This window comes from Rattus norvegicus, chromosome 2 (assembly GCF_021556685.1).
Source record: "Rattus norvegicus strain SHRSP/BbbUtx chromosome 2, alternate assembly SHRSP_T2T, whole genome shotgun sequence".
Taxonomy (NCBI): Eukaryota; Metazoa; Chordata; class Mammalia; order Rodentia; family Muridae; genus Rattus; species Rattus norvegicus.
Genome location: NC_141535.1, coordinates 141597356 through 141611173, shown reverse-complemented (window position 1 = coordinate 141611173; position 13818 = coordinate 141597356). Strand labels below are relative to the sequence as shown.

The 13818-nt window shown below is 40.3% G+C and overlaps 1 protein-coding gene and 1 pseudogene across 11 annotated transcripts in view; both read left to right on the top strand.

The window, feature by feature from the left end:
- Positions 1-360: 360 nt before the first annotated feature.
- LOC148006688 (U2 spliceosomal RNA) lies at positions 361-478 on the top strand (annotated as a pseudogene).
- Positions 479-1318: 840 nt separating this feature from the next.
- Positions 1319-13818, top strand: part of Nbea (neurobeachin) — a 576469-nt gene continuing 563969 nt past the window's right edge. For 10 of the 11 annotated variants that reach the window (XR_015665447.1, XM_087626792.1, XM_087626788.1 and 7 more), the window contains exon 1: positions 1336-2113. Coding sequence is in view for 10 of the 11 variants with exons in the window: in XM_087626792.1 (XP_087482918.1) it covers positions 1844-2113 (270 nt within the window). In the remaining variant the exon portion in view is untranslated. 11 annotated transcript variants of the gene reach the window in all.

The window sequence follows — 13818 nt, the reverse complement described above, 5'->3', positions numbered from 1 at the left end:
TGTAGCCCTGGATTTCCTGGAACTAACTCTGTGGCCAGGGCTGTCCTGTCCCCAGTGCTGGAGTTAAAGGCTTGTTCCACAACCATCCAGTATCACTATAATTCATAATTGCCAAACTATGTCTTAAGGCTTTGTAAATTCCTCAAGCAATCCTAATGATGTAAGCATTTTATAATTCCATTATTATTTCATTTAATTAGACAAACCAATTTACCACCTTTCCAGTTATTTTTGTGCAACTACTTTAATAAATTCAACAGTTCAATGGGAGTTTGGACTAATAATAAACATATAACCAAGAACTAATTGTAAGCACAGGTATTAAGAAAGTTTGCCCTATGTTACTTTAGAAATGTTTACATCGCTTCTCGGCCTTTTGGCTAAGATCAAGTGTAGAAATGTTTACAAGATCCTGTTTAGTCAAAAAAGATTAATGAAAATAAATTATGCATTTGAAGCATTCACATACTGAACTTTTTTGTTTGAGATGACAATTTAAATGATTTGAATACACCTTAGGATTTCTAATGTTTCTGGTGACTGGCAATATGTCTTTATTGAAAAGGGCAGACCACTTGAAATATTAAAGAAACTATATCCTTGATGCCAGGGAAGAAACCACCAGCCATATTTATGTGGTTTTAACTCCCTGCCATCCGAGATATTACCATGTGCGTGTTATAACGTTTTCAATTAAAATTTTCTCACGGACTAAGGCTGGTCGTGACTGCCTCCAATGTTATTTTGTTAATTAAAACAAACCTTGTGAGCCGCATATGCCTAAGGAAAAGGGAGACAACGTCAACTGGCATCATACCTGAGGATCTTTGGGAATTTCTAGCATGGGATTTGCTGCTCCTACCTAACCACCTCATGGAGTAGTCTGGGAGGCGAGTTCAAGAATTAGCTTGGCTGAGAGGCTCCCAGTTTGACAGCATCTATTTTAAGCCGCGCCCGTACGTGCAGGTGTCAGCCTCTCCCCGGGCAGTGGAAAGAGCCCGGCGACATTGCGCCTTTCTCCAGACCCCCGCAGCGAGGTGGGGCCGCGGGCCCAAGGAGAGTGAGGTGGGGAAAGGCGGCCCGGAGCAGGTGGCCCTCCACTCCCCGCACGTGGCCCGCTCGGCGACGCCGAAGAGGATGCGGAGAGGACCCGCAAGCTGTGTCCTTCCTCTCAGGACTCCTCCCCGCGCACCTGCTCACCTGTCGGTCCGATCCCAGGGCGTGGGGGAGGGACGAGGGGTGAGGGATGCGGAGGAGGAGCGCCGGGAGAAAGAGGGGGTGCAGCGAGAACTCCGCCCCCCCGATGCTGCGCGCAGGCGCAGTGGCCGCTACCGCAGGCAGGGGGCGGCAACATGGCGGAGTGAGCGGCGGCGTCGGGGCTTCACAACAACAGCGGCGCCGGTGGCAGCGGCCCGAGCTTTGGCCCCCGGCGGAGGGCGGAGGGCTGTGCGAGACGAGGCAGCATCCTCGCGGGGGCCGGGCCGGTGGTAGCGAGCCGCGGAGAGCCGTGCGAAGAGCTCCGAAACGATCTGCGAGGAGATCCGTGAGGCAAGCGCTGAGGCGGACCGTGAGATCGGTGGGGAGACAGCTGCGGCAGTCTGTGAGGAGACCAGTGAGGAGACCTCTGAAGCGACCCTTGAGGCTATCCCCGGAGGCGATCGGCGAGTCGCCCCGCACGGCCGCCGGGCCCGGCTGAGGCGCGGACCGGAGCGGGCCCGGCGCCGCGGCGCTGGTGGATGCTGGGGCTGCGAGGCGCCGGCCGGGGGGCGGGGGCCGCGGCGGGGATAACGGAACCGGCGGAGGCGGCGCGGCGGCGCTGCACAGCTCCTCAGCAGCGGGGCGGATGGCGAGCGACAAGCCGGGCCCGGGGCTCGAGCCTCAGCCCGTCGCGCTCCTGGCCGTCGGGGCCGGCGGCAGTGGAAGCGGCGGAGGCGCCATGGGGGAGCCTCGGGGGGCGGCCGGCTCTGGCTCCGGCTCCGTGGTGCTGCCCGCGGGGATGATCAACCCTTCGGTGCCGATCCGCAACATCCGTATGAAATTCGCCGTTCTGATCGGACTCATACAGGTCGGCGAGGTCAGCAACAGGGACATCGTGGAGACCGTGCTCAACCTGGTAAGGGCCCCCCGGGTATCCGCGCCCTGCTTCCCTGTGTCCCTCAGCCTACAGCCCACCCGCCCGCCTGCCGGCCCGCCCGCGCGCAGCCACGGCCGCGCCACCTCCCTTCTGTCACCCGCGCGGTGCCTAACTCAACCCGGCACTTCCGACGCCGAGTGATCGGTCATTAGGGCCTGGGCCATGAGTGGAGGGGTGAGGCGGCCCTCAGGTCCTCTGGGAGCTTTTCCTCCATATCTCTTAGTTGTCCGTGCTGTGGCTTTGAGAGGGTGACAGCCCGGCCCCTAGAGCCCGAGCCTCCCCAGCCCCCCAACCCCCACCCCCGTGCTCCTGAAATGTGAGAAGCGCACCGGTTCCAACTTGAGCAGCTGGGGTGCTGGGTTTTCCAGGGAGGAGGACCGATGATGCAGATTTTGCATCTATCTTTAAATACATTCCGCAGCAGTGATGGAGAGTGTTGTGCCTGTACTCACCCCTACCCCCATCTCTAGGCAACCCTCACCTCTTTGTAGTATCGCTCCAGTTATGCTGGTCTCTTACCTTTGGGGGTGTGGGGCGCAGAAGGTGTTAAAATGTAAGGGACACCGGATCATACAGGTTGGTTTCTATGGTTGCGTGGCTTGTGGATAAAGACCAGAAGAAAGATTTCAAAGGCAGCCTAAGGTTTTGGCTCCTTTGGTGGTAAGAGAGTTACTGCAGAAGTGTGTATGACTTCATGTTTTGCGCTATCTACAGAAAGCCTAAGCAGTGTTGAGGATGACTTGGTCCAACATAAAGAGAGGGAGAGCCGAAATAGAGCAGAATTGAGACCAGGTCATGGCTTTTGCGCTTTGTAAATGCATTTCTTTTGTTTTTGTTTTTGCTTTTCTACAGCAAAGCTTTTATAAACAGTTTCCTCTGCAATATCTAGCCTTTGACATTCAGTAAGGTTGGGTTTTGGAAGGTGTGAGTCAGGAGCAGTCAGTTGTATTCGGTGTGAAGTCGCAGGGATAGAAAGAAAAATGCTTGCTGGGGATTTCTGTAACACTCGTGAAGTCTGAATTTTCAGTGAAGCAATTATTTTTATTTGCTACATAGGAAAATTGAAAGGAAAGTGCTGCTATGGCAGTGGGACCCTGAGATGTGGATTGGATAATGTCTGTTGTTCTGAACCTTTGAAATTCAGGGAAAAGTTGAAGTACTTTTTGTTTTCTTTTTGCTAGTGTGTCAACTCAAAGACAGGTCATCTGTCTTCTCTCTATGTATTGCTGCTTGAATGCAAAACACCTTGTTTTACTTTTGTGTACCCTTCAAATAAATCCCCATAAAAGTCAGTGTAAGTTTATGAGATTGTCATCCCATAGGTGTAACCAGTTCTTTTTGTAACACTAATAGGTTTTTTTGAGGGGTGGGGGTGGGGGCTGCTGGGTAGTTTTACCTTGCTTCTAAAAGGTAATTACTTTTATTGCTTCTTTTTCTTCTTAGAAGAAAAGCTAGATAATCCCAAGAAACAATATTAATATATTAGCTGCTACTCAATTTATGTATATTTAAAGAACACAGACATTTTAAGTTTTTCCATTTTTCTGAGGCCAATAGGATTTGTTACTTTAGATGATATGATAATGGTATTTGTATGCTTACTTGTATGCGTTGTGTAGCCTGATAAGAGGCAGTAGGACTCTCACAAGCTGGAGACTGATTTGAATGTGGAACTAGTGTAGACTCTGCAAGCAACAGCCATGCCTGCTCGATCAGTTCTTAACAGATGGGGTTCTTTAGATACACAGTAAACTAAAAAAGGAAGTGAAGCAGTTTTTCTTGTGCTAAAAAGAAATTTAACTCTTCAGTGCAATGAACTATGCCATGAAAGATGCAAACATTTTTCTTTTTCTTTTTAGGTATTTCCTCTTAGCTTATAGACATTAGAAACAGTGTGATACCAAATCTCACACACCTTAACTCCCCAGATTGATTTTTGGAATAGAAATATTAGGTGTAAATTCTCCTTGCATGGATTTAAGGGCTACAATTTATTTTAAGATGGGAACTTTTGGGATAAAGAGTACATGGCAAAATGTGTTGCTGGCTGTATTGTAGTTCCTGAATTAGCCCTATGAGGAGTAGGTTTTGAGTTATAGGTTTAAACTTTATTGCTCAAAGATAGTCAAAATTGAAATTATGGAATTTCAAGTTGATTCTGAAACGTATATTTGGCATTACAATAATTATCAAAGTTTCACTTTTATTTAAGAAGTACACATAGCCAGTATAATTCATTTAGAGTACTGAGTGACTTGTTAGAGGTTGGAAGCCATTAATATTTCCAAAATGAATCTCTTCTATTTTCAGTTTTAATTTAAAATGTGAGAGAATAATTAGGTGGAAACACTGATATATCTCTTACATTGCCCTGTGACAGAAAAAAGGAGGGGCACTAAGGAAACTTTTAATTTTTGATAATACTTTTGGCATAGTCACCTTTGACAAAATATTTGTTTTTCCTGTTCATTCTTTCTGTATAATGAGAAAATATGAAAATACTAGTATTTGGTTCTCAGATGCTGTCTCATATTTGCCTTATATGAGAAAAATTGCCCAGTTAAAGTTTAAGTGTGTAATAAGATATAGAAGTTCATCATAGCTCTGCTTAGAGTTTTTCTGCTCTTTATTAAGGCAGAAGACTGCTCTCCTGGTCAGGTGAGTTGTTGTGAAGAATCACAGTACTAGATAAAGTGAATGATGTCGTTTGTAGGTGCTTACATTGTTTCTCATGGCATGGAGGTGACGGAAAACATTCAAAGATGAGGCTGAGCTATCAGAAGACAATCTAGTTAGTTTGAAAATAAGGTTACAAGGAGAGTATGTGGTCAAGATTTTTCCTGTGGATCTACCAGTGATAGGAACCAGTTGTCAAGAGCTTTGGCTTCAGGAGGAATATGTAAATGTGGCTTCCTAAGAGAGTTTATGTTGAAGAGTTTTATGGTTAGTTTTCTCTTGTAAAGCAGGCCTACTTGGTCTATTGTTTCCTTTGTAGACATACATGACACTTATTTATAGAAAATTTCTACTTCCTTCAGATGAATGCTGTGTACACATTATGTCTTATCTTTGTTTAGAACACGGAAGTTTGTTTTTAACAAACGGTTTTAGAAAAGATAAATGGAGAATTAATATTTTATGAAATAATTTCAATAGTGCTTTTACATTTGCTTTAGGTAGTATAATTTTTAATTATAATTATAGAATTCAACCATAGTCTTGTAGATTTGTTTCATGCATTATTTAATTCAATTTTTGTCATGAGTTTATAAATTATTTTAATTAATTACTATGAGATGTATCATTTTTGTCTTTAGTTGTAAGAGTAACATTTCTATTTTTTTAAAAAATATAAGTGCTAAAACTGTTTAGTATATTAAAAGATGCAACTAAATGTATGAGGGCATTTACACTATTAAATTTCTTTTGGTTTGGGGATCATGGTAGTTTTGTGAGAAGGGGAAATTTTGTTATTTTTTTGTTCTAAACAGTGATTATAATTTTTCTTCCTTAAGACTGTATTCGTTTGCAAGTTGGTAATCAGAATAATTTATATTTTACTGATATAGTTTTATAAACCAAATATATATAAATTGAATTTATTAACAATATACAATTGTTACTGGAAAAAAGTCATGAATTTGAATGGGAGCAGGCAGGAATATATGGGATGGCTTGGAAGGAGAAAAGGGGAGGGAGAAACATTGAAGTTAAATTACTATTGCAAAAATAAATGACAAAAATAAATCACAATACTGTGTTAGATTCATGAAAATATTAAATTGTAATGAAACCATATTTATTTATATTAAAAGGATCTCTTGCATGTTACTATATTGACATATGAGCTTATCTAAAGTAGCTTATGTATTTATTACTGCTATTTAGTATGGAAAGCTAAATATATGAATAGTATAAGTTTTGTTATCTTAAGGAGCTTAAGGATATATGTATCATATAATAATACTAAAAATAGTCATTTAATGACACTAAAGCAACAAATATTATGTAGTTTTGTAATTTTAAATGAATACTTAGTTTATACATATTTTTGGTACATGTTTAGGCCATTGATTGAAAATGTCACAAGGCTCTTTCTTGACTCTTGCTAACATAGTACATTTCACAGTCCAGCTCCATTTTGTTTCTCAGGGTATTGGTATCACATTGATTAGTATGAACATTTTTGTTTATTTAGAATGTTGTGAATCCAGTGCAACTTTTCTCCATATTACGCCTATACTATGCTTCATATAGTCTGTACAGTTGACCCACTCTTGTGTACCACATACCAATCACTCTTGGTATCACAATTATTTATTTGTGTTGCACCTTCTAGCTCTGAATTTCATAAGAACAGGATATAATCTTTTGCATATTTATTTTTGTGTTCCTCGCCCTTTAGTAGTTAAATGCATTTTGAATATGCAGGATACTATTAGAAGGCAGTAGTAATTAGGACTAGCTCTGAAAGAACATACTGAGTTAGTGTCCCATGTAGTCTAAATGTAACCTTGAAAAATGCAAAACAAAAAAAATCTACTGTAATCTAGATAATCCAAAAGATATATGAGTCGGATATTTTCCTATACAAGTATGTTGAATATGTATATGCTAGCTGTTAGGCATTATTGCATGCATAAATGTTATTTTTAAATCTAAGGATTTCTTTTAGAGGGTCTCACAGTGTATACCTGGTGTGCTTAGACCAGGGTAGCCTATAGTTCAGAGGGATTGACTAAATGTGAGTCCAAGAGAACTAAATGTCTTCTTGATTTGATATCCGTGCCTCTGTACCTGTCATGATGGTTTCCTTAGCTTTACTTGTCAGCTTGACACAGCCTGGAGTTCTCTTGAAAGGAAAGCCTTGAGAGAGGAATTACCTAGATCAGCTTGGCTTGTGGGCATAATTCTGCGGGATTGTTAAGTGATGGAAGGGGGCATCCACTGATGGCGACACCATTCCTTGGATAGAATGTCCTGGCTAGCTATCCATAGGCTTTGAAAGCAAGCCAGTAAGTAACATCCCATCACCGTTGATGCATGGTGGCGGTGTATTCCTTTAATCCCAGCACTCAGGAGGCAGGGACTTATGGTCTCTGTGAGTTCAAGGCCAGCCTGGTCTACAAAGTAAATTCTAGGACAGCCAGAGTCACACAGTGAAATCTTATCTGGAAATGGCATGCGTGCACACACTCAAAACCTATCAAACAAACAAACAAACAAACAAATAAACAATTCCCTCATGGTCTTTGCTTCAAGATTCTGCTTCAGTTCCTGCTCCGACTTCCCTCAAGGATGAACTGTGATCTGTAAAATGAAATAAACCTTTCCTCCCCTAAGTTGTTTTTGGTCTTGGTGTTTAGCAGCAATAGAATGTAACTAGAACACTGTTAAAGGCTCTGTTAACATCTATTAGCATTGTTACTAGTTTGAATCCATTGGAGTCCCGGTTGGAGTCCGGTTTTGTCAGTTGGGAATGGAAAGACTTCCTCTGCTAGCACAGAATTATTATTTGAATTGAGACCTTGTAAGATACAGAGTTTACAAAATGAAGTGGAGTGTGAGGCAATGAAGGCACTGCCTTCCTTTGCAAATTCTTTTATTGATTGTAAAGTAGTTGTCACTTTGTCACCCAGTTACCTTGACAATGCAACTATTTAGGCTGGAACTGAGGGATGGTGGAGTCTTTTTGGATACCTTGGGACACCTTTCAGTGTTTTTTTTTTGTTTTGTTTTGTTTTGTTTTTTAAATAGAACAACTTGATATGATCTAAACTTGATGCTTGAGAGCAAAGACGAAAAGAAAATGTAGTCTCTTCTGCAGTAGCTGCCTCCTAAGATAGAAGAACATCAAAATATCAAGAGCTTTGTAGGTTAAAAAGCCATTAATTTTACCTTATGCTAAGTTGAAAAGAAGAAAGGCAGACATTTAAATGAAAAACATTGCATTTTAAGTTTCATCCAAGTACTTCATTCAGTGTACTCAAGCTTCCAGACACACGTCACAGTGAATCCAGTTTAAGGGACGTTTAGTGAGGATGCGCCCAAGTGGCAGAGCCAACTGTGCTCCTCAGCCTTAGCACTTGGTTACCGTGGGGCAGGGGAGGTACTGAGATGAGGGCTAAGACAAGGCCTCATTCTGTAAAACTGAAACTGAAAAGCTGAACTTCAATTAGTATTCTCTATCTCAGACCTATTGTTTTGGATACTAATTCAGGGTCTCAACTGAAGTACACAACTGAAAATTCAGTAAGATTTTAGGGAAGCTGTACTTCCAGAAAATTCTCAGCCTGATCAAAAAGCCCATGTTCTTCTTCTTTCTTTCTTTTCTTCTTTCTTTTTTTGTTTTTTTGCCAGTCAGCTCTTTATTATTCATGTTTCTGTTAGAACACATCTGCACATAAAAGCACACTTTAATGTCATAGTAGTAGTAGCTGAAATTTTATCTGATGAAACAGTGGAAATCAGTCTGGGATGACTGATGGAGCAGAGATAATTGGCCATTCATACAGGAAAGAGCAATTGAAGAAAATATTCTCTCTTCAGTTCTTTTAATTTAGATACAATATCCAGAAGCTGAATGGGTTATATTCTAATGATTACACTTTTATTGAAAACAGACTGTTTTCTCACATAATATATCCTGATTATGCTTTCCCTCCCTTTATTCCTCTCAGTTCCTTCCCTCATCCCCTCCCATCTGGATCCACTCCCTTTCTATCTCTCATTAGAAAACAGACTTCTAAGGGATAATAATAAAATAAAATATAGGATAAAACAAAACTAACACTTTGGAATTGGATGAAACAAACAAAAGGAGATGATCCCAAGAGACGGCACAAGAAACAGAGTCCCCCTCATTCCTACAGTCAAGAATCCTACACAACAAAAAAAGAAAAGAAAAGAAAACAAAACACCACTAAAGTGGAAGCCATAAAATATACTCAAAGAACCTGCTGTAGATCTATACAAGCCTTATGCATGCTGCCTCAGTCTGTGAGAGTTCATATGTTCCTTAGTCATGTTGATTTGGAGGGCCTGGCTTTCTAGGTGTCCTCCATCCCTTCTGATTCTCACACCCTTTCTCTTCTTCAGGGTTCCTTGAACCCCAAGAGGAAGAATTTAATTGAGATATTCCTTTTAGGGCTGAGTGTTCCAAGGTCTCTTACTTTCTGCATTATGTCTATCTGTGGGTCTTGGTATTTGTTCCCATCTACTTCAGGAGGAAAACTCTTTGATGTTGGCTCAGCCTGGCACTGATCTATGAGTGTAGCAGAATGTCATTAGGAGCCCTCCTTCCCCTCCCTCCCTCCATCCCTCCCTCCCTCCCTCCCTCCCTTCCCTCCTTTCCTTCCTTCCAGAACATTAGTGTTTAGTTTTCTCCTAGGTCCCTGGATTATCTAGTCTTAGGTTCTTGGTCACCCAAGCAGTGTTGAATATAAGTTCCATCTCATGGAGTGGCCCTTAGTCAAATCAGATATTGGTTGGTGACTCTCACAAGCTTTGGCCCCAGCATACCTTGAAGGTTTTGTCAGTCTTCAGGTTTGTGGCTGGGTTGGTGTTTATGTTTCTCTTTTGGTAGCATGCAGAGTACCTTCCTGTAGCAAAGACACTAGCACATAAGGTGAGAATGGAAACAACTCTATGAAGACCTATGTAGGCACCTACACCATTTCTCCATGTTCAGTGACTGTATAGGTGTGGTCTTCAGCAATGGGGCCTTGGTGTCTGTTTGTGAAGAACAACCCTTAGTCTTGCTGACAGCATGTTTTAGGGATTTCCATTGGACCCCTTTGACCAACAGCTCAATTAGATACAACCCAATCTTTATACTGGAAGATTCATTTGGTGACACGAGATGGCCAGTTGGGACTCTTGTCACAGTTCTATCAGTTCTATTGCATATAATGTAAATTAGAAGCTTCTACTATATTTGGTTTCTGTATTACTCTTCAAATGGCCTTTATTTTTAGCTGTTTCTTCCCAAATTCCCTCTCTTGTCTTTCTCCCTCCCCTTCCCCACTTCATCCTCTTATTCTAGACCCCCATCTAGATGAAAATATCTATATTTTCATCTCCTATTGAGGTTTCTTTATTCACCCTAGTTCCTTATTTTCTATATTACATAATACATTGTGTAAATGTATTATTTTTTATTCATTCTTCTGTTGAGGGATATTTAGGTTGTTTCCAATTTCTGGTGAATTAGATCAGCAGTGAACATGATTGAACAAGTGTCTTTGGTGGGATGAAGTGTTCTTTGGCTATATGCACAAGAATGGTATAGCTGAATCTTGAGGTAGATTGATTCCCATTTTCCCAAGAAACCACTACACTGATTTCCATAGTGGCCTTATGAGTTTGCACTCCTACCAGCAGTGGATAAATGCTCCTCTTATTCCTTGACAGTATGAACTCTCACTTGTTTTATTGATCTTAGCTATTCTGACAGGTATAAGATGAAATCTCAAAGTAGTTTTGATTTGCATTTCTCTGATGGCTAAAGATGTTGAACATAGTGTTTCTCAGTCATTGGAGTTTCTGTATTGAGAATTCTCTGTTTAGATCTGTATCCATTTTAAAATTGGGTTATTTGTTTTCTTGTTATCTAATTTTCGAGTTCTTTATATATTTTGGATATTAGCCCTCTACTGCATGTGGAGTTGGTAAAAATCTCCCATTCTGTAGACTGCAGCTTTGTCTGAATGATGATGTCCTTTTGCAGTGCAGAAGCTTTTCAGTTTATTGAGGTCCCATTTATTAATTGTTAATGAGAAAGTATTTTTCTGTGCCAAATAGTTTAAGGCTATTCCCCACTTTCTCTTCTGTCAGGTTCAGTGTATCTGGCTTTATGATGAGGTCTTTGATTCATTTGAAGTTGTTTTGTGAAGCGTGTTAAGTATGGATCTATTTGGATTCTTCTGTGTGCAACTGTACAGTTTGATGTGAATCATTTGTTGAAGATGTTCTCTTTTTTCCCAGTGTATATGTCTGGTCTCTTTATAAAAATCAGGTGTCCTTTGGTGTGTGGATTTATGTCTGGGTCTTCAGTTCTGTTCCATTGATCAATGTGCCTAGTTTGTACCAATATCATGCATTTTTATTACTGTAACTCTATAGTACATCCTGAAGTTGAATGTGGTGATACCTTTTTCTGATCTTTCATCATTCAGGATTATTTAACTATCCAGAAGTTTCTTTAGGCAGTTCTCATTCTAGGCCTTGAGACATCTCAGAAGAAATAGGCTGCCTAAGTAGTAGACCTCCTAGATGGAAAATCTTTGAGGGAAGAAAATGGAAAAGTGAAGTTTTCTGAGGGAGTGAGTAGAAGTTGCCAAAATTAGTTGGCTAAAGAATCCCATTTGTCCAGGATGTGGGATTATGGCTCTTATGATCATGGATATGCCTAGAATTAGGGACTGATTTACAGTCTGTTTGGTTAAGTGACAATAGTCACATTTTTTTGTGTTTTTGTGTACCGGGTCATTATGTATGTGTTTGTGTATTTTTAAACTATGGCATATTAATTATGTGGGGGAATGTTTGAATTTTAAATTTCTTATGTAATAATATTGTTAGCTTATGAAGTTATGACCAAGAAGGATATATGTTTTGAGGGGACCAAGAATAATGCTTGTAATTTTAAAATTAGACTGTAGTAACTTGTCATTATCCTTTTTTTTTTCCTTTTCTTTTTTTTCAGAGCTGGGGACCGAACCCAGGGTCTTGTGCTTCCTAGGCAGGCGCTCTACCACTGAGCTAAATCCCCAATCCCGGCATTATCCTTTTTAAAATTTATTTTCCACTTTATGGTGAAAAGGTGGTGAGCACATTGTCTGTTTCAGATAAAGACAGTAAAAATATTGCTATCAAAAAAGTTCTGTCTGTCTGTCTGTCTGTCTGTCTGTATGTATGTATGTATGTATGTGAATAATGTGATCTAAGTGTTTCCAATTGTTTCAGGCTTTGGCTGAGCAGCATCTGGTCTCTTTTGTGGTTTACAGTTTAAGATTTCCTGATACACATTTTAGGAACCATTTTCTCATTTTTGTACTTTGGGGTTTCCTTGGACCATATACAAAAACGGGCAAATGATTCTTCAGCAACAGAAACTGTTTACAAAATGCAGCTGTACTTTTTAAACAGTTTGATAACTTATTTTTATTCAGATGCAGAAATTTTCAGTGGTGCTGTTAAAAATGTTAAAATGTAAATGTGGAGTTGACCCAGTCGGCCACAGTAAAAGGTGACATTTGCTTGATAACGGAGGTGGCACAAAGACACTTGAACCAAGAGGGTGATTGCAGTGGGCATCTTTGGAACACGGAGTCAGTGGGTTAAATGTTCAGATAGATGTTTCACTGAATTAAACTAATCCATTTCCTATTTTGCCTGTGCTTTTTTGAGTCCTGTTTCCAATGATTTCATGTCAAAAGAGTCTTAATACTTAAAATTATAAATTGAAAGTAATCCTTTAGGGCATTAAATATTACAGGACAAACAATAGAAGTATGGATTTGTCACAAAGGTCTTGGTGTATTTCAAAAAGGACAAATAAACATTGTTTATTGCTATCAGCATTCACTTTAACTAAACAAGAACGTGAGGTAGCAGCAAGAACAAAATGATTATTGTTTGTTAGGGAATGAAACAAAACAATCTCGAGTATTGTTGAACCTGAAAATGTTATAATTCCTCTTAGTAATATTTATCAATAATTTGAGATTCCTGTGTTTAATTCTTAGTTTTTTAATTTTTTTTGACATAAGCTGACCTAGAGTTTACTATTTAGAGGGATGACCTTGGATTTCTAACCTGCCTGCTTACACCTTCTTTTGTGTTGGGATTACAGGTGTACTTCACACCCTGATTATATGGTGCTGAGAACTGAAACAAGGGTTTTATCCATTCTAAGCCAACATTGTACCAATTGAAATCCTTAGCTTAGGAAATTTCCCTTGGACAAGTTAGAGAGTAAATGCAGTTCCATGCTATGAAATAATTAACAGCAATCTAATGATTCAGTAGTAGGAAAAACCCTTAATTTTATAGCTATGTTTTAATTATTATACAGTTTACAGTCATACATTTTCTGCTCCTCTTTTTTATGTAATGCTTCTTTAAAATGGTTATCTGCTTGATTAGACTTTTGTGCATATAAAATTAAATTATTACATGCAAAATCTCAGGGCATAGATAATTGTATTTACTTACTTACTGTTGTCCATATTCTTAGTCTGAAAAAAGAGTAACAATTAAAACAGATTAAAAGTACCTGAGTCTGTGAACCTATCAGAAAGGTCTCAGGTACCCACTTCTCATGGCTTTCTGAATCCTGTAATCATTTCAAGTGCAGCCCATGGCACTCTCCCTCTGCCTCTTCCTCCTTCCTTTACGTCCTTTCCTCTTTCCCTTTCTTTTCTAATATTCTACCTTGAGGAGAGTAGAAACATGGGAACGGGATAAGCATGAAGCGGCACAGTGTTTTGCTCTGGAACCTGCTGCATCTGTTCTTGCCTTACTGGTGTGTCTTACTTGGAGACACAATAGGCATGGCTGATAATCCCAGGCAAATAATACCTCCTTCTGGGAGTTAGAAGATTACTTGAGTAACAAGCCTAAAGGGCAAGTTACAGGATTAAATGCCATTTTATGATCACTTAGTTTTAGAAAATAATTTC